This window comes from Musa acuminata, chromosome BXJ3-5 (genome assembly GCF_036884655.1).
Source record: "Musa acuminata AAA Group cultivar baxijiao chromosome BXJ3-5, Cavendish_Baxijiao_AAA, whole genome shotgun sequence".
In the NCBI taxonomy this organism is placed as follows: Eukaryota; Viridiplantae; Streptophyta; class Magnoliopsida; order Zingiberales; family Musaceae; genus Musa; species Musa acuminata.
Window position 1 is genome coordinate 38,814,508 of NC_088353.1, and position 19,955 is coordinate 38,834,462.

Consider the following 19,955-nt stretch of genomic DNA (forward strand, 5'->3'; position numbering starts at 1 on the left):
TCGATCAACTGTAAATGTTCTTGGAAATAGTTTAAATTACCTCATTCTGATTTAAATGTATTGACCATCCAATGATCGCTATAGGGTTTTATTGAAAATAATTTATAATTATGGAAATTTTGATGGGAAAAGCCTTAGAATTTGGGCTTTTTTTATTTATCACACTCCTTATTTCCATATTACACAAAAAAAAAAGAGTCTCATCCTTTTATAAAAAGATCAAAAGAGCAGAAGAAGATGCTGCATGGAAATCCAATTTGGATTAAATTAGTAGTCCAATATTATTTTTTTTCTTTCTAATATTTTTGATAGAGTTATATTATTTTTAATTTCTGAATAAAAAAATCCTATGAAAATATTATATCAGGATAATATCTCATTCTTTTTTTATCATCATTCCTCTGATCATGAATATTATAAGTTTATTTATTTATTTTTGCTTAAAACATATCCAAATAAGTTCGACACACAATAGTCAATTTGGACAATTTCAACCTTATATTTAAGAATTGTATGTTAAAAATCTACTTAATTTATGGGAAGTCATTTTCGTTGTAATTTCAAATATGAGTTTAAAAGGATAGGGAGTGTGTTAAAAATATATTTTTCCATCCTTACCAATCCATCAGAACATCGACATTTTATTAAAGGTTATCTTTGATGTTTCCACAATATGCGCAATATATATTTGTTTGGATTGACGATAATACTCAATTCCACAACATGTGAGTTGAAATTTAAATACAATCGTAGTATTGGTAATATATATATATATATATAGTTAATTTGGTGGAAGATTTGAAATAATTAATGTATAATTATGTAATTTAATTTAATGTTATTTCCGAAAACTGTTCACACTTTCAACGCAGCGAGATTTGCTAAACCTTCGTGAGAAACTGGCAACTATCTAAACCCTATACGTCTGCACCCGACTGCCCGCCCGCCCACCCGCCCGCCGCCTCCGCCACCATCATACCCATTGTTCGCTTCTCCCCGCTACATTCCTCTGCGCTAACCCTAAGATATCGTCCCTCGGTCGCTATGTCGGCCGCCTCCAGAGGCATCCTCTCTCGCCTCCGTCTGCTCTCCTTCAGCTGTAGGCTCGAGGCACCCCACCAGCGAAGCTTCTGCGCGCTGCCAGTCGTTGGAGATAGCGAGATCGAGGCCAGCAGTCGGGTTATCGAGGCCAAGCCTGGGGTTATGACACCCAGCTCAAGAAGGACAGGGGCAATCGGCGTCAAGTGCGGGATGACGGCGCTATGGGACAAGTGGGGCGCCAGGATTCCGATCACTGTGCTTTGGATGGACGATAACATCGTTTCCCAGGTGAAGACTGTCGAAAAAGAGGGGATTTTTTCTCTACAGGTGTGTTGATCAGACAAAAATATTGGATCTTGGGCTTTACTCTCTGTTAGAGTATCTGAGGCTTTTCGCTTCAACGTTACCATTAAGTTCTTTTCTTTTCTAACATTTGGGGTAATTAAATATGCGTAATTCATAACAATAGAATAGTATTCTTTACTTCTAGCATGAATTTTGAACTATACTTGCTTTGATGATAATTAGGTCGGAGCTGGACAGAAGAAGGAGAAGCATTTGACAAAGCCAGAAGTGGGACACTTCAGAGCTCAAGGGGTTCCTCTGAAGAGGAAGCTGAAGGAGTTCCCAGTGACAGAAGATGCACTTCTTCCAGTAGGTACACAGATCACAGTCCGGCATTTTATTCCTGGACAATATGTTGATGTCACGGGCATTACACGTGGTAAAGGTTTTCAGGTATCGGATGCTTGTCTTCTGCTACAGTCATATGATCTATCTTGTTTAAAAAGATTGGCCTATGGAATTGATCCTCTCTCTACTATTTTATTTTCTTCCATGTACGTACTTAATTGTTTCATGATGACATACCTAGAATCACTAATCTTAGCATATGTTAACCCAAATTACTATTTTCACACCATAGAAATAGCCAAATATGAGTTTGTCTTAAATACTTGCGGTACTTTTCAATGTCTGACTATCATATTTTCTTAAAAAGAAAACTTTTTCTGATTAAGAGTTTCTCAGTTCATAAATTATTCAGTCTTTTTACAGGCTCCACATATGAAACTATGGTAATTGTCGAAATCCGGGGCGGTACCGGTCAAAATATTGGTATTGTCCGGTAGAGGACGGTTCGCGTATTGGTATCCTCTCGGACCGGTATGGGCGGTACACATCGAAATTGAGAATCTTGATATAATGGATGTGGGCTTTGTGAAACTTTGATAAGGCTAAAGTAGGCCTCAGAGTAACCCATGTGGGATGATTACTGGTACATTTGTGTGGAAGGGGCAAACCTTTTGTAGTGTGCATAGAAAAATATTTTAGGAAACATATATAGGAAATGAGATTGATGAATTTTTAACACACATGTAATTCCTCGATGGAAGATTTTCTAGCAAAACATAACATAAGCCGCTCTATGCTTTTTGAAACCTTTTAATATTATTATCGTAATTCAATTGTTTTTCATAGTTAAGGAAAATAATGGCATGATGACCTACATTCGCTCTAGTAAGAAGTTTCAAGTTAACAAGGGATTGGAAGATGGAAGAAGCGCTAAAAAATGTTGGAAAACAAAAGGTGTTATAAAAAAATTGCCAAAGTATTTCTTTGGTGTGTGAGATTGTAAAGAAGGAAAAAAAATCCAGTTAACAGTTATTTTGCTTCCTTCATAATATATTGTGTTAGGAGTGGAGATGCAAAATTTACTATGCTGTATGTGCATTGTCTTCATCTCCTCACATTATTTATCCAAATATTGTACACAACTTATAATAGCTGTTGTGATTAAAGTCTATTTGCATGTCATTTTTGCATCCTCATTTTGAAACCCACCTGATATCTTATTGAACATGCAAAAATTGCCAAAAAAAAATTGTGCTAATTATCCAAAACTTTTGATGCATAAATCTCCTTTAAGATTGGCTTTGTTTTAGTTGTTCTTCTTACCTCCATTGTTCAGGTTCCTCTTAAGTTTCTCTAGAAGAAGTCTAAGTGGATAGTATAAGACCTGATTTTTAAGGTGTTTTCTGATACAAGGAGAATAGGCCTCCTGAGGCTGAACAAGAGAGGAGGGTTCTAAATAACTTAAAACATTTTTTTGTATAAAATAATCAGTCTCATGGCCATGCCTCAGGGGCTTATAACTATTTATGTATTTAGGCTACCAAGAGACTACATATATCCTGTTAAGAGGTGTTGATGGAGAAAGCTATCTTTTGCCAGTAATCTTGTCACTCTCCGAAAACCAAGCTTCCAAATACATTTAATAGCTAAACAACTTGTTTAACTTATCAAATCTTAGACATTAAATAGACTCAAAGTTGGACTCTAGATATTCCCTAAAATCTCAACTAAAAGTACTGATGGAAATTAGGGATGATTGCGGATCATGTTTTTTAGGTAACAGAGTATTACATGCTTAAACCTAGTCTAGGTACCATTTAATTGTGTTTGAGACAATTTTTGGTTGAGAAATAGATAGCCCAGTTGGGTTTGGGTAATTAGGTAGTTGGTTGAGCTCAGATTGTAGGTATCCTGCTAATCTGAGCTAGGGATGGTAGTCTGTCGTTTTTGGTTTGATATCATGGTCCAACTGACTCACGTAATCTGGGCCCGAGTACCTTTTTATTGGGTTTGGGATGAGTTCAAGTAGGAAGGTAGGTAGTCATAACCAAGGTTAAAATTTCGTATCGTACCGGTATATTGAGCTTTGCTCAGTACGGTACAGTACGGCTTACCGAGCGATACATCTAGGCGTATCGAGCGGTATGCCTAATTTAGGGATAAAATCCTCCAAAAATAGAAAAAAAGTTAAGATAGGGTTTTTAAGTTAGAAATAAATATACATTTAGTATAAGTTTAGCAAAATCAATGTAAATTAGGTAAGAATAGTGTCATATATGTTTTTTGGGCTTTGAGGAATAGCTTTATGCAATGTTCGTATTTCGGTCCATTACGGATCGTCCTTCTGTAAATATTGAAATATCTACAGAAAAATTATTTGAATTGTTATGGGGGAGGATGGATTTAAAAACTCATGAGAAAGGGCTCAAACGATCAATTTGATCGTTGGAACACAGTTACAGGTTGGCAACGGTCGAAATTGTTTGTTACCAACTTGTAACGGTCGAAATTTACTGTTATCGACTTGTGACGGGTGGTAACGGTCGAAATTTCGACTGTTATCACCCAATACAACCCCGTATGTCCGATACGGGGCTATATCAAGCGTTCCACCCAGTAGCGGGCGGTTCGTGTACCGGTCTACTGGTGGACCGGTATGTACCACCCGGTATGGGCGGTATCATTCGAAATTTAGAACCTTGGTCATAACTCATCAAATTCTAGTGAATTTGTGGGCGACCTGATGCTATCACTATGGAAATACATTTGCAACTAATAGACACTAAAAGGCAAACCTATTACCTTTAGAAGTTTGTGTGAGAGCTTAATTAGTCATCTCTTTCCTGACTTGACTAGTAGTTGGTTGTCAAAGTTTTAATCACTCATTGATTTTCCAAAATTTACCATGGTGTGGTGGTTAAAAAACATATTGCTATATTACATTCCTTACCCAAAACACTTTTCTTCTTTACATGATCATGGTTGATATAAATGACATCATAGATTTCTCTCTATAGATGTAGAAAGCCGTTGCTAGTGTTAGCATTGACTCAAGCCAAAGTTTGAGATATTAAAGCTTCATTTAGTGGTTGACATGATGAAAATACTTTTCAGCTGTTAGATTTGTCTGTGAAATGCTAACTAATTTGATTATCTACTATTCTTAAATTGTCGTAACAGATTTCAAGAAACTAAAAAATTTAATTCGTTGTTGAGATTATTCCAGATTTATATGTGGGTTGTTAGAGCTTCCAGAAACCACTTGTATGGAGGAGATAACACAATTGGTGTCAAGGATGCTGGTGAAGCATCTTGTGGTGTTGCTGTAGTTTTCTTTGATCGCAACTACAAGTAGGAACTTGAATTCTCTAAGCTGCAAACATGAAACATGTTGCAATAGCTTCTCCCAGAACTCTGTCTTGCCAACAATGACATCAATTCTGGTTGCCTCTGCCATAGACTTGTTATTGAAGAACATTGCATGGTCATGGTAGTTCGCATCACTGTGATACAAAAATGATATACAATTTTCTTGTCAGGTTAGACCTACTAAGAAGATAAAATGGGAGATCTAAGTAATCTGAATATTTTATTACATAAGGAAAATACTCGGTCTCAATCATGCATCAAACGCTTACAAACCACTTATATGGCCTACTAAGAGGGACTAACTAAATTCTTTTTTGGCAATTTCGTCTCTCAGACACTCACCAAAAGAGCTTCTATAACTCTCTAAATATGGCTCCTAATAGATAAACAACTTGCTTAATATGTCCTATAATTATATATCTTTTACACACCAGATATACTTAAAATTGGATTGAAGACTGCCTAAATATCAACTAAAAGTAATGACAAAAATACATACTAAAATAATATGATAAGAAACAAATTTAAACTTGTCGCTGCTAAAGTTAGTGAGAAAGCTTGAGTACTCCTTTCTTTTACCACAGCTTCCAATCTTTTTGTAACATGAGCAAAGTTGAAACTTTCTGAGCCAGAGCATAAGTTTGCAATCAATAAGTAGCTATTGTTTGGCTGCTTGTTTTTTAATTCCATATTGCTCGATTAACATTAATAGGTCATAGACAAGTTGATAGCTACATTCTTTACTGTTCTAAGAGGTACTGTCTTGGTTTCCATAATTTTATTTTCAAGAAATAAACTCCTCTTCTTTCTGCTGCTTCATCCTTCATGTTTTCTTGTTTATTTTTTCTTTATTTCTCTCTTCTTTTTCACTTCCACTCAAGGTATTGAAAAATTTAAACCAGCTGTGTTTTAGGTTTTTGGTGCAACCAGTTCCAAAAAATTGATTGTGATTTTGTACTGCTAATTTTCTAATTATTGACTTGGTAACAATTGTCAGGATCGAGAGCACTAAGAGGGGGGGTGAATTAGTGCAGCGGAAATCTTACAATGATTAAAAACCAAAAGCTGCGTTCGTTCAAAAACTGTTATGATGCAAAAGCAAATTCTCAGTTTGTATCTAAGTGCAGTTTGCGTCTAAGCGCAGATTGCGTCTAAGCGTAGTTTTGCGTCTAAGCGCAGTTTACGTCTAAACTCAGATTTACGTCTAAACGCAGATTTGCGTCCAAACGCAGATTTACGTCTAAACTCAGATTTACGTCTAAACGCTGTTTTACGTCTAAACGCAGATTTACGTCTAAACGCAGATTTACGTCTAAACGCAGATTTACGTCTAAACGCAGTTTTACGTCTAAACGCAGATTTACGTCTAAACTCAAAAACTTGTTTGTATACTTGCAGAAGGCAGTATGCAGTTGGAATCAAGATGTAAATGTGAACTGAGATCTGATGATTGAGCGAGGAAAGCCGATTTACGTCTGAATGCAGTTTTACGTCTAAATGCTGAAAATCGTTCGTAAAATCGTAGAGGACAGATTGCAGTTATCAATAGGATTAAAGTGTAAGTGTAAACTGCAAAGAAGCTCGTTCGTAAAAGCACGGAAAACAGTTCTGCAGAATCAAACGTAAACGTAAACTGTAATGTATGAAAATACGAATTTACGTCTGAATGCAGATTCGGAAGAACAACACTTAGAACTTGTTCGTGAAAGCGCAGAGAGCAGTAGTAATGAGGGAGGTTTGCAGTAATGATAAAGTGCTCGAAAATAAACGCAAACCAGAGATTTAGAGTGGTTCGGTCAGCCTTGACCTACTCCACTTTTGGCTTCCTCCACCGATGAGGTTGCCGACGTCAACTAGGTGCCTTCCTTCAATGGGCGAAGGCCAAACTTCCCTTTTACAATTTCTCTCCTTTTGACAGGCTCAGGAGACAACCTTTACAGACCTTTCTCTCCTCACTTTACAACTGAAAACTTGAAGAACAGAAGGAGGAGACTTAAAGGCTTTACAACACTTTTGAGCTTCTTAGAATCACAGAAAAGATCAAGATTTCGATGTAGGTCTGTATCTTTTCAGTGCTGAATGGGTGGGGTATTTATAGGCCCCAACCCAATTCAAAATTCGAGCTCAAAACGATCAAATCGATCAAATCCCAGAATTCTGGGATCAGGCGGTTGCACCTCTTGACTGGAGAGGTGGCACCGCCTGGCAGAGCTCGAAGACTGAGCTCAGGCGATTGCTTCTCTCTGCCAGAGCTCGAAGACTGAGCTCGATGGTTGCATCACCTGGCAGAGCTCGAAGACTGAGCTTGGTGATTGCATCACCTGGCAGAGCTCGAAACTGAGCTCGGTGGTTGCATCACCTGGCAGAGCTCCAAGCTGAGCTCAGGCTGATGCACCTCTCTGCCAGAGCTCGAAGACTGAGCTCGGTGAATGCATCACCTGGCAGAGCTCGAGACTGAGCTCAGGCTGATGCACCTCTCTGCCAGAGCTCGAAGACTGAGCTCGGTGGTTGCATCGCCTGGCAGAGCTCGAAACTTGAGCTCTGGCGGTGCTACCTCTTGGCAGAGGAGGTTGCACCGCCCAGTCTAGCTCGAAGACTGAGCTCTGGGCGGTTGCACCTCTCGGCTGGGGCGGTTGCACCTCCCAGCCTCGCAGCCCTGGCGGTTGCACCTCCTGGCTGGGGCGGTTGCACCTCCTGGTGCAATCAGGGTCCGAATGGTTCACTCCATTCGGCCCACTTTGAATCTTTTCAGGGGCCCAATTGCCCCAAGATTAAGCTAATGGGATCACCTCCCATTTTCATGCTTAATCATCATGCTAACTACGATTAACTCTAAGACAACTTCTGCAGCTTTGCTCCGATGCGTCAATCGCTTCTTCCGGCGAGTTTCCGGCCAACTTCCGTCGATCAACCGATAACCCTCGGTGATCCTTCTGCGGACATCCGGCATACTCCTGGACTTTGCGACGATCCACTTGGCGAGTTCCGACGAGCTTCGCTTGGCAAGCTTCTGGACTTCTCGGATCTGTTCTCGTTGAACCTCCGACGACCGTCCGAACTTCCGTCGAACTCTCGAACTCCCAACGTGATCCTGATCTTGACTCCGGCGCAACACCTGCTGCTTGTCTTACTCTTATCGTAGTTAATCCTGCACACTTAAAACAAAACTTCGATCGAGACAATTAATCCTAAGCAATTAACCAAGTTGTCCGACATGTCATTGGTCTCTCGACGCTTCGTCCGATTCTTCGGCGCATCGTCCTCTCCTGCAGCCTATTGCCCAATCGGCCAGTTGACTCCGCAACTCCGATATCCTTGGCACAATACCTGCTCTTCTTGGCCGAATGCCCGAGTCCACGGCCCGAAGCCTTCTGTCGATACGCCGACCGATCCACCGGCCCGACGTCCAATCTTCTGACATGTTCTTTCGGCACAACATGATTTTCCTGCTTTAATTGTCTCATCCTGATCGAAGCATCCTGCGTCACTCAAAACGCAGATTAAATCATAAACATATATCAAGTAGTTTCATCATCAAAATACGAGATTCAACAATCTCCCCCTTTTTGATGATGACAACCACTTGATGACGGAGTTAAACTTAACTCCCGGAGTTTAAACAAACTCCCCCTATCAATATGCCATATTGATAGAACCTTGAATTCAAACTGAATTCAAGTCATTGCAATATTCATCATGAATACTTGCAACACGTCAACATGAACTTATGCATAAACTTATGCATCACATGTCATGTCATCAACATACTTCTCCCCCTTTGTCATCAACAAAAAGGAGAAGTACTACAAACAAGTGTGTGTGATATTGGTTCAACTCATTGCATGAAAATCATACTATCAAGTTTTATCATCATGCAAGTTTGCTAATATCAAATATCAACATGAAAAAATTACGATGTAAGCTTTTGATATCATAATGCAAACATTTCAAGTGTTTATCAATTATAGCAGTTCATCACATGGTAAGATATCAACGCGTAAAATTACGATACAAGTTCTTGATATCTTAACGCATGATGAAAACATGGCATAATACAAGTTTGGCAATCATAGCATCAATTCATATATCTCTTAATGATGCAAGCATTGCAAATATGGCAATCATATCAATTCATATATCTCTTGATGATGCAAGCCTAGCATCAGTGTTCATAGCATCAATTCATATATTTCTCCCCCTTTGTCATCAACAAAACGGAGAACGATATAAGCAAATTTTAAGCATAAGTGCTTGTTGTTATGTATGTGAAATAAATCCTTGCAAGTAAAAACACTTTCATCCATATTCATCAAATCCATTTCTCAAAAAATATTTTTCACATGATGTGTGTATGAGAAATGTATTTGCTAGTTAATTACATATGTCAAAAATCAATGATATGAACTAAACTTGATATGACATATGCTTGTTAAGTTTGGAAGAGAGTGAACTTGATATGTTAGATTCAAGAGAATCCGAAAATGAAATTTGACTCTTTCTTCCATTCGGACAAGGTTTTGCTATAGATATTCAATTACAATCATGAAGGTAAAGCATGCTTGTTATCATGGAAGTTTTGTATTCAAGCACATAATTTTCAACATGTAATTGTGTAAAATCATTATGCCAATCAAGTGATTTAATCAAGAAGGTTCGAAAAATAATTTTAACACGTTCAATCATTAGGACGTATTTTTGCCATAGTTTTTCAAATACAATCATAAAGATAAGACATACTCATCATCATGATAGTATGATAGCAGGTTTACCATATACAAGCTAGCAAAAAATTTCTACATTTTAAGGCCCGCAAGCTAGCAATTTTGAGATGTTCAAGAAAGCAACTCTTGCTTCTTGATATATGCAAATTTGTCAAGTTTTGCTAGATGTGCAAGTTAGCATTTTTGCCTCTTGAGATAGGCAAGATAGCACATTTGCTTCTTTTGAGATAGCAGCTTTTCGCTTCTCTTTAGACTACGAGCTAGCAATTTTTACGATGTACAAGTTTCACAATATACAAGCTAGCAAAAAACTTCGAAAGCAAATGCAAGATAACTTTCTTGTGTAGGCTCATGATTATTGCTTCCTATTGTAATGTGCAAGTTGCAAGTCTTGCTTCTTGAGATATTCAAGATGGTGATGTTCAAGAAGACAACTTTTGCTTCTTGAAATAAGCAAGTTAGCAAACTTTGCTACTTACGATAGGCAAGCTGGCAATCAAGTTTTTGCATCTTCTTGACTTGTGCAAACTAGCTATCTCCCCCTTTGTCATTGTCAACAAGGGAAAAACCCTTTACATCAATTTCTAAATCATGACAAAGGTAAGTAATCATTCTTATTTGTGCATCATTATAGTTTCAATGCACAAATTCATTAACATTACATTTCAAAAAATTTTATGCATGATACCGAAAAATCAATCATCATCATGAGCATATCAAACATGATATTCAAGCATTCATGATATATCATTTTGGCAACATGATTATAGATATTCAAACGATGGTATCTAGAATTCATTACATCCTATTATGCATGATCATTAACTCCTCATTTGTATTTCATGCATTATTTCATTTCATCTCATAAGGAATATCAAGAAGAGTTATTGGATGATGAGATAAATATTTTATGAATACACAGAATATCATAAGTGTTTCATGTATTCATATTATCACATGAAGCATATTATCATTTTTAAGATTCATAACATGAATAACGTTATTACTATTTCATCAAAATCAGTTTCGAGATTCACATAATATCATGAAATCATTAATCTCGATAAAATGGGAAAAACATTTTCTTTTTAAGTGATTCTTTTAACACATCATAAAAAAGAAAAACTCATTCATAATTCAAGTGATTTACAAGATATCATAAATGAATTTATCACTTGTATTTCACCAAAATCGAGAACTCTAGAGTTAGAAAAATGATTGAAGCATTTAATCTGATTGAAGAATGATTCATATTTAAAGTGTAGCATTTGTCAAATCTGAAATCATCAAGTATAACTTTAATATTTTCATTGCAACATTAAGCAAGGTTTTATTGAAGATAATTTTGAATGATTCTTATAAATGCCTAAAACTTCTTTAATTTTAATTTATGATTGACTTTATAATAGCATGCTCAAATCTTTATTCTTATGTCAAAACCATACATTATATTTAATAAACAAAGACAATGAAAAATATCAAGCCTTCCAGACAAAAGCCATGTATCGTCATTGAAAAGCAATATGAAAATCATCAAAATATACATTCTTGCTTACATAAGATTAATCTCACTAGGTGTAAAATCATTAGATTTCTATCTTGCATTAACATAAGACATGCAATTTTCATTATCATTTTCAAGATTACAAGCATGATCATATTTTTGCATTTTCATTGTTAAATTATTAAAAATATAATTTTCAACAAAATTTAAAGAAAAAGAAAAGTGCATCATGAAAAGCATCATGTAATTTCGAAGTAAATTAGGGGGATTTCGATTACCTCATCATTGTAGGCTGTTAAGGCGTAGTTTGCCGCCTTGCTTTTGTTGACTTTCTCTTCTTCGGAGGAGCTCGATTCATCCCAATTTTTGTTCTTCTTCTTGCGTTTAAAGCAAGTAGTTCCATTCTTTTTGCTTTTTAATTTTCGTTTCATTTTAAGTTCACCATCACTTGAGCTTATGCTCGAGTGGTCTTCAAATGTTCTATGTCCCAAATCCTTCCTGTTCTTTGGAAGGTTGGTTTGTTCATCATTGTCCTCATCACTTGAGTCATCGCTCAAGTGGCATTCATTTGTCCAGAGTTCCAAATCCTTCCTGTTCTTTGGAAGGTGGTTCTCAAGTTCTTCACGTGCATTGCACGTCATTTCATATGTGATCAATGAACCAATTAGTTCTTCAAGTGGAAAATGGTTCAAGTTTTTCGATTCTTGAATAGCAGTTACTTTTGAATCCCAAGTTTTAGAAAGTGAGCGCAAAACTTTGTTAACGAGTTCAAAATCCGAAAAGCTTTTACCAAGTGATTTTAAACCATTGACGACATCCGTAAAACGGGTGTACATGTCAACAACGGTTTCGCTTGGTTTCATATGAAAAAGCTCGAAATCAAGCAGTAGAATATTAACTTTCGAGTCTTTGACTCTACTAGTTCCCTCGTGCGTGATTTCAAGAGTGCGCCAAATATCGAAAGCCGTTTCACACGTAGAAATCCGATTGAACTCATTTTTGTCCAATGCGCAAAATAAGGCATTCATAGCCTTTGCGTTTAAAGAAAAATTCTTCTTCTCCAAAACCGACCATTCGTTCATCGGTTTGGAGGGAAGTTGAAAACCGTTTTCAATGATATTCCATAAATCCAGATTTAGAGAAATTAAGAAAACTCTCATTCGAGTTTTCCAATAAGTGTAGTCCAATCCGTTAAAGAACGGTGGACGAAAGACCGAACAGCCCTCTTGAAAAGTCATTTCTCTCGGGTGTAAATCCGAAATGAGAAATACCCCGCTCTGATACCAATTGTCAGGATCGAGAGCACTAAGAGGGGGGGGGTGAATTAGTGCAGCGGAAATCTTACAATGATTAAAAACCAAAAGCTGCGTTCGTTCAAAAACTGTTATGATGCAAAAGCAAATTCTCAGTTTGTATCTAAGTGCAGTTTGCGTCTAAGCGCAGATTGCGTCTAAGCGTAGTTTTGCGTCTAAGCGCAGTTTACGTCTAAACTCAGATTTACGTCTAAACGCAGATTTGCGTCCAAACGCAGATTTACGTCTAAACTCAGATTTACGTCTAAACGCTGTTTTACGTCTAAACGCAGATTTACGTCTAAACGCAGTTTTACGTCTAAACGCAGATTTACGTCTAAACTCAAAAACTTGTTTGTATACTTGCAGAAGGCAGTATGCAGTTGGAATCAAGATGTAAATGTGAACTGAGATCTGATGATTGAGCGAGGAAATCCGATTTACGTCTGAATGCAGTTTTACGTCTAAATGCTGAAAATCGTTCGTAAAATCGTAGAGGACAGATTGCAGTTATCAATAGGATTAAAGTGTAAGTGTAAACTGCAAAGAAGCTCGTTCGTAAAAGCACGGAAAACAGTTCTGCAGAATCAAACGTAAACGTAAACTGTAATGTATGAAAATACGAATTTACGTCTGAATGCAGATTCGGAAGAACAACACTTAGAACTTGTTCGTGAAAGCGCAGAGAGCAGTAGTAATGAGGGAGGTTTGCAGTAATGATAAAGTGCTCGAAAATAAACGCAAACCAGAGATTTAGAGTGGTTCGGTCAGCCTTGACCTACTCCACTTTTGGCTTCCTCCACCGATGAGGTTGCCGACGTCAACTAGGTGCCTTCCTTCAATGGGCGAAGGCCAAACTTCCCTTTTACAATTTCTCTCCTTTTGACAGGCTCAGGAGACAACCTTTACAGACCTTTCTCTCCTCACTTTACAACTGAAAACTTGAAGAACAGAAGGAGGAGACTTAAAGGCTTTACAACACTTTTGAGCTTCTTAGAATCACAGAAAAGATCAAGATTTCGATGTAGGTCTGTATCTTTTCAGTGCTGAATGGGTGGGGTATTTATAGGCCCCAACCCAATTCAAAATTCGAGCTCAAAACGATCAAATCGATCAAATCCCAGAATTCTGGGATCAGGCGGTTGCACCTCTTGACTGGAGAGGTGGCACCGCCTGGCAGAGCTCGAAGACTGAGCTCGATGGTTGCATCACCTGGCAGAGCTCGAAGACTGAGCTTGGTGATTGCATCACCTGGCAGAGCTCGAAACTGAGCTCGGTGGTTGCATCACCTGGCAGAGCTCCAAGCTGAGCTCAGGCTGATGCACCTCTCTGCCAGAGCTCGAAGACTGAGCTCGGTGAATGCATCACCTGGCAGAGCTCGAGACTGAGCTCAGGCTGATGCACCTCTCTGCCAGAGCTCGAAGACTGAGCTCGGTGGTTGCATCGCCTGGCAGAGCTCGAAACTTGAGCTCTGGCGGTGCTACCTCTTGGCAGAGGAGGTTGCACCGCCCAGTCTAGCTCGAAGACTGAGCTCTGGGCGGTTGCACCTCTCGGCTGGGGCGGTTGCACCTCCCAGCCTCGCAGCCCTGGCGGTTGCACCTCCTGGCTGGGGCGGTTGCACCTCCCAACCCCACAGCCCAGGCAGTTGCACCTCCTGGCTGGGGCGGTTGCACCTCCTGGTGCAATCAGGGTCCGAATGGTTCACTCCATTCGGCCCACTTTGAATCTTTTCAGGGGCCCAATTGCCCCAAGATTAAGCTAATGGGATCACCTCCCATTTTCATGCTTAATCATCATGCTAACTACGATTAACTCTAAGACAACTTCTGCAGCTTTGCTCCGATACGTCAATCGCTTCTTCCGGCGAGTTTCCGGCCAACTTCCGTCGATCAACCGATAACCCTCGGTGATCCTTCTGCGGACATCCGGCATACTCCTGGACTTTGCGACGATCCACTTGGCGAGTTCCGACGAGCTTCGCTTGGCAAGCTTCTGGACTTCTCGGATCTGTTCTCGCTGAACCTCCGACGACCGTCCGAACTTCCGTCGAACTCTCGAACTCCCAACGTGATCCTGATCTTGACTCCGGCACAACACCTGCTGCTTGTCTTACTCTTATCGTAGTTAATCCTGCACACTTAAAACAAAACTTCGATCGAGACAATTAATCCTAAGCAATTAACCAAGTTGTCCGACATGTCATTGGTCTCTCGACGCTTCGTCCGATTCTTCGGCGCATCGTCCTCTCCTGCAGCCTATTGCCCAATCGGCCAGTTGACTCCGCAACTCCGATATCCTTGGCACAATACCTGCTCTTCTTGGCCGAATGCCCGAGTCCACGGCCCGAAGCCTTCTGTCGATACGCCGACCGATCCACCGGCCCGACGTCCAATCTTCTGACATGTTCTTTCGGCACAACATGATTTTCCTGCTTTAATTGTCTCATCCTGATCGAAGCATCCTGCGTCACTCAAAACGCAGATTAAATCATAAACATATATCAAGTAGTTTCATCATCAAAATACGAGATTCAACAACAATGAGGTAATGCCACAATCTGAGAATGCGTTGGATGTTTTAGGCACATATTATATTGTTGAGAATATGGATGAATTACTGGATTAAATGTTTAAGAATAAGTTACACAATATCATGAATTTGAGCATGTACCTTGATGAAAAGATTAGATTAGATCTTAGTTCATACCAAAGTATTCATATATGGATAGATATGGTTTGATATCTCATGTCCCTTGTGTATTTGGTGTGCATTCATTTGGTATGGAATCCCTCTAGCATTAATTTAATATATTATTTTATCAAATTTCTCTATCTCATACATTTTCTTAACATTTAACAATATGTGATGCAACTGTATAAAAATGGCATTAGTATAGAATGTAAAATAAAAAAAATATGTGATGCAACTGTATAACAATGACATTGGGATAAAATGTAATATAATAATGTGCCTTTGTCTATGCTGGGAGGTATGTGGATATCACAAGGATGAAGCATTCTTTTCTCAGTTTCAGTTTGCAATATGCATTCGAAACATTTCATTTGTATGGATTTGGTCTTTTAGTTAATTTATCAACTTTATCTTAAATATTGCTTTTCTATAGTTATGAGTTATGCTAGGTAACATCTCCAAGTTGGGTGTATTTAAGAAAAAATCATTTAGCTTAATAGATATACCTCCTTTTTCTGTTTTAAATGAAATTTCGAGGGAAGAAATGGAGAATGTATTCTTAAATAAAATCTTATTGTAAGTTGCCTTCATTTCTTGGTAAAAATCATAGGACCATTGAAAGCTACTAATGCACTTTGATGTTGTGCTCTCACTTTTACCGTAATGCTTTTGTTGGAACCTGTTACATAGTATGTCTCTTTCAGTGTTTATCTCCTTAGCTAATTTTTTGGTTATTTTTATTATCAATAGGGTGGGATGAAAAGGTGGGGTTTTAGTGGAATGCCTGCATCACATGGTGCATCATTATCACATCGAAGCATTGGTTCTACAGGCCAGAGGGATGCTCCTGGAAAGGTATGCATATATTATAGCGATGTCTCCATGTGACTGCAACTTACGTTAATACTTAAATAATATGTGAAGGATCATGTGCATATCTGCTATTAACCTTTTCTTGATTATTGTTTCTCTGCTGTGTCATGGCATCTGTCTAACTAGCAAATATTCTGATGTGAAGCTCTTACAAAACTCAAATAGGATAACACCTATTTGGCATCCAATATTTCAACTCTAATCATCTTGTGCATTCTCAAGCACATCATACTAGAAGTAATTATGCCAATAGGTATGTGTTTACAAAAGGTGTCTTTTTCTTTTTTTCAGAAAAAAAGCTTTATAAAAGGTGTCTATGAGTTCAAAAACAACTCCCTATAAGCATATGATTTTTCAGATCAGATGTTACGTTTCTTGAATTTTTACTAGTCAGTGATGACATATTCTGTGGGTGATGCCTGTGCTATATAGGTATACAATAGGTTATAATGATAGATGAGGATGGGACCCAAAGACGATGACTAAATGCATTTAAAGAATATATGTCGGTACAAGTTAGAGATGACATGGTATTTGTAAACCAACAATGTAGGGAACTGTGTTAATAAGGGGATTAGAAGCTGAACACTCGAGGCAGGAAAAGGATAATCAGAGCTGCACAGCCTTAAGGAACTGTATGTTTGTCATGAAGTCATTCATCTTAAAATCACATATACAATAGTACTTAACCCTTGCACTATAACTGCTGCAGCAGTTTGGTAGGATGATCTTATGACTAACAATGATGTGATACTTCTATGTTTGATTTTGGTCTTATACCTGTCATATTAGCATTTTCCTGATACCTAGTATTGTCAAGATATGAAAAAGCAATTGCCAATTCAGGATAGGATAGATTCTATTATTAGTATATGTTCTGTTGAAAAGACTAGCTGATACGAGATGATTCTTCTGTCAGGGTATTCCTCAATTCGAGTAAGGAAAATTGGCTTCCCAAGGATGAAAGAGGGGAGGAATTATAGAATTTATAACTAAACTATGAAAAATATATTATGAATAATGAAATAATCAATACTAAGACATAGCCTCCAGGACTTATAATATGCTATATATACAGCATACTAAAATATTTTATGGGAGAAGAGTCTGTTTATTCAGAATCTCAGAATTGCATAAGATGAGAAAATTGGCTTCCCTAAATACACAAAAAAAACCTCTAAAGGCTTAGAGAATTTTCGTACCCTATATATTACTAAAGTAGGATCCATAGATGAGAAAACAACTCAATGTATGTCTCTATAGTTGGTCTAAAATGATTTAAAATGTCCAAAAAATAATAGAAAGAGAACCCAACTGAAAGGCCCTTATCTGCTTCAAGGATGATCCGGTTTTCGGCACCTTTGCACAACATAGGAAAATGTGGAAGATAGAGATACCATGATTTGGCTCTGTTGGGATCTACTTGGGCTGGCCAACAAAATTTTAGAAAGCAGTGCATGAAAACAGAAAAAGAAACCTCGCTGTGATATGACCATAAGGGGTTGGTCGGTGTATTGATGCACCGTGATGGTTGAGGATCTAAGACATTCATAGTTGATGAATCAGAGTTCTAGGCCCCTTGGATGTTCAATGTTGAAAGACAATTGCTTTCGGCTTTAGTTATTGAATTCTTTTCTTTAGGTTGTCAAAGACTTCAATTTTTGTGCTCCAAACATTTTCTGGGATTTTTTATGTTTCTTTAAGAGCAGCATGCATACACATGCACTTATATCTTGTAGCTAAGTACTATTGTATATGTGCATCTTCTGGGAAGCACAGTTGCATGGGAGTTGCTCTGTCGTTTGCTCGACTGCTGTTAGGAAATCTGGCAATTATTGAGTTGTTATTATTTAAAGTTGCTCTAGTATATTCCATGGTTTAGGAGACAGTTAAGATTGGTATGTCTTGACTGGTCTGTATAGTACTGGTCCAACCAAGTATTGAAATACAGAGCTCAATACCATGTGGTAGACACTGTTTACCTTTATTTTTTATGAAACTTTCAGTAATACTGATAGAAACAGAGTGGTATATATCTCAGTGTAATAATACTGTATTGATCCGACAACTTGTTGGAAAAAATGCATTTAAAACAAGCTGTTGGCTTCAAAATGATTGAGAAGATGACAAGATTATTGTAGTCCTCTTGGGGCTTGGCTAGTCTATTAGTTCGAGCTCCATTTTGCATGTGACATTGTCTGTCCTTGGCCTCTAAAACTGAAACTTGATCTTTTAACATATAACTGGAAGTTAAATCCATCTCTATAGGTTGCTATACAGGCTGTTATTCTGAAATTTTGAACCTTCCCTCGGCAGCTTCTAGACTAATCTAAAAGACATCTTGGTAAATATTACTGCATACATAATAGAAAAATGTGGTGTTAATAGTATTGATGCTCATATGGCCATTACCTGGTGCTTCGATATCTTACTGACAACCCCTGATACTTGTTTACTCCTTTTCTTTTGAGTGACAACATAAGTTTGAGCCATAGAAGCAGTCCTTTTCTACAGATGTAATTCAGCATCTGACCCTGCCAATACTCATGCTGTTCCATCTCTTACAAGCGATGACTATCCACTTCAGCTACTTGTTTCTTGTATACCATCATTTATCCATCACTAATTAATTAATGTCTGGATTTTGCAAAAGGTAATGTTTTGTTCAATTCATCTCTATTTCCAGTGTATGTGTGTGTATATATACACACACACATGTATAAAATATGGTCTTATATCATGATTGTTAAATAGGTCTTTAAAGGAAAGAAAATGCCTGGACGAATGGGTGGAAAGCAGTGCACGGTAAAGAATGTATGGATATACAAAATAGACCCTGTCAGAAACTTGATGTGGGTGAAGGGTCAGGTAAGCTGATCAGCATTTCACCTTTCATTATATATGAATGCTAAATTATGTACATGCTTTGCAAATTCATCTTGCCATGGTTTTGTCACCTTCTGGATGCTGCAGGTACCGGGGGCTGAAGGAAACTTCGTTTTTATCAAAGATGCTGTATACAAGAAGCCAAACATATCTCTACTACCATTTCCGACCCACTTTATCCCTGAAGGTGAAGATACATCAGAACTGGAACCGCTAACTGCTGAACTTGGGGAAGTTGATCCCTTCATCGCAGCAGATTAACCAATGGTTGCAGGTTTTTAGGAAATTAATTTCAGAGATTTGAGAATTACTGTCTCGAATTGCACACATGATGTTACAAGCTTCCGGCAGCAGTTACTTCTTTGAGGTCAGGTATTCAGAGAAATTTTCTGATCACTTATTGTAACAGAAGTGGCAATTCACAATAATTTTCCTATATAAATTGGCTGTCTTTACTATTATTTCATGAAAATTGCGTCGGTGTGGTCACAGATTTTCCATTGCTATTGTTTTTGTTTCCTTTGCCACTCATTTCTCTTTTCCTGTATGAACTGCTGGTTCAATTGTGAGGCAACCTATGAAAGAGTGTGTTTGAGGGCAACTATGTCAATATCATGGTAATGATTATTTTTCTTAGCTGCTTGAATTCTTATGAATCAGATAATGTTCTTTATAATAAATGTTAAAACAGTCAACATTCGTAGTACAATCAATTATGTTTATTTCAGTTTATATATTGTTGAACTGTTCTATCAGTAGAATAAAGCTTCTTGTGATCACATTCAAAACTTGCAGATTAGGGTAATGGAACAAAGCACCTTCTTCTAGATTTAGAATTTTCGTGGTAATTCTTTTTCGTTATAATTATCTTTATTTAAAATTATAATTATGTTTTTTTTCTTCATTTGAGTATCATTCTTCTCTTTATCTTTATTATTATTATTA

General features: G+C 37.9%; 1 protein-coding gene across 1 annotated transcript; it reads left to right on the forward strand.

The window, feature by feature from the left end:
• Positions 1–948: 948 nt before the first annotated feature.
• Positions 949–19,620, forward strand: LOC135638024 (large ribosomal subunit protein uL3m-like). The gene is made up of 5 exons (XM_065150951.1): positions 949–1,368; positions 1,570–1,779; positions 16,002–16,106; positions 18,879–18,992; positions 19,098–19,620. Exons 1-5 carry the CDS (start codon positions 1,045–1,047, stop codon positions 19,269–19,271), a joined length of 927 nt encoding a protein of 308 aa, XP_065007023.1. The 5' UTR covers positions 949–1,044; the 3' UTR covers positions 19,272–19,620.
• Positions 19,621–19,955: the final 335 nt, after the last annotated feature.

Coding starts and splice junctions, on each gene's coding strand:
- LOC135638024 (XM_065150951.1), top strand. CDS start 1,045: ATGTCGGCCGCCTCCAGAGGCATCCTCTCTCGCCTCCGTCTGCTCTCC. Junction 16,107..18,878: donor AGAGGGATGCTCCTGGAAAG/GTATGCATATAT, acceptor ATTGTTAAATAG/GTCTTTAAAGGAAAGAAAAT. Junction 18,993..19,097: donor TGATGTGGGTGAAGGGTCAG/GTAAGCTGATCA, acceptor TGGATGCTGCAG/GTACCGGGGGCTGAAGGAAA.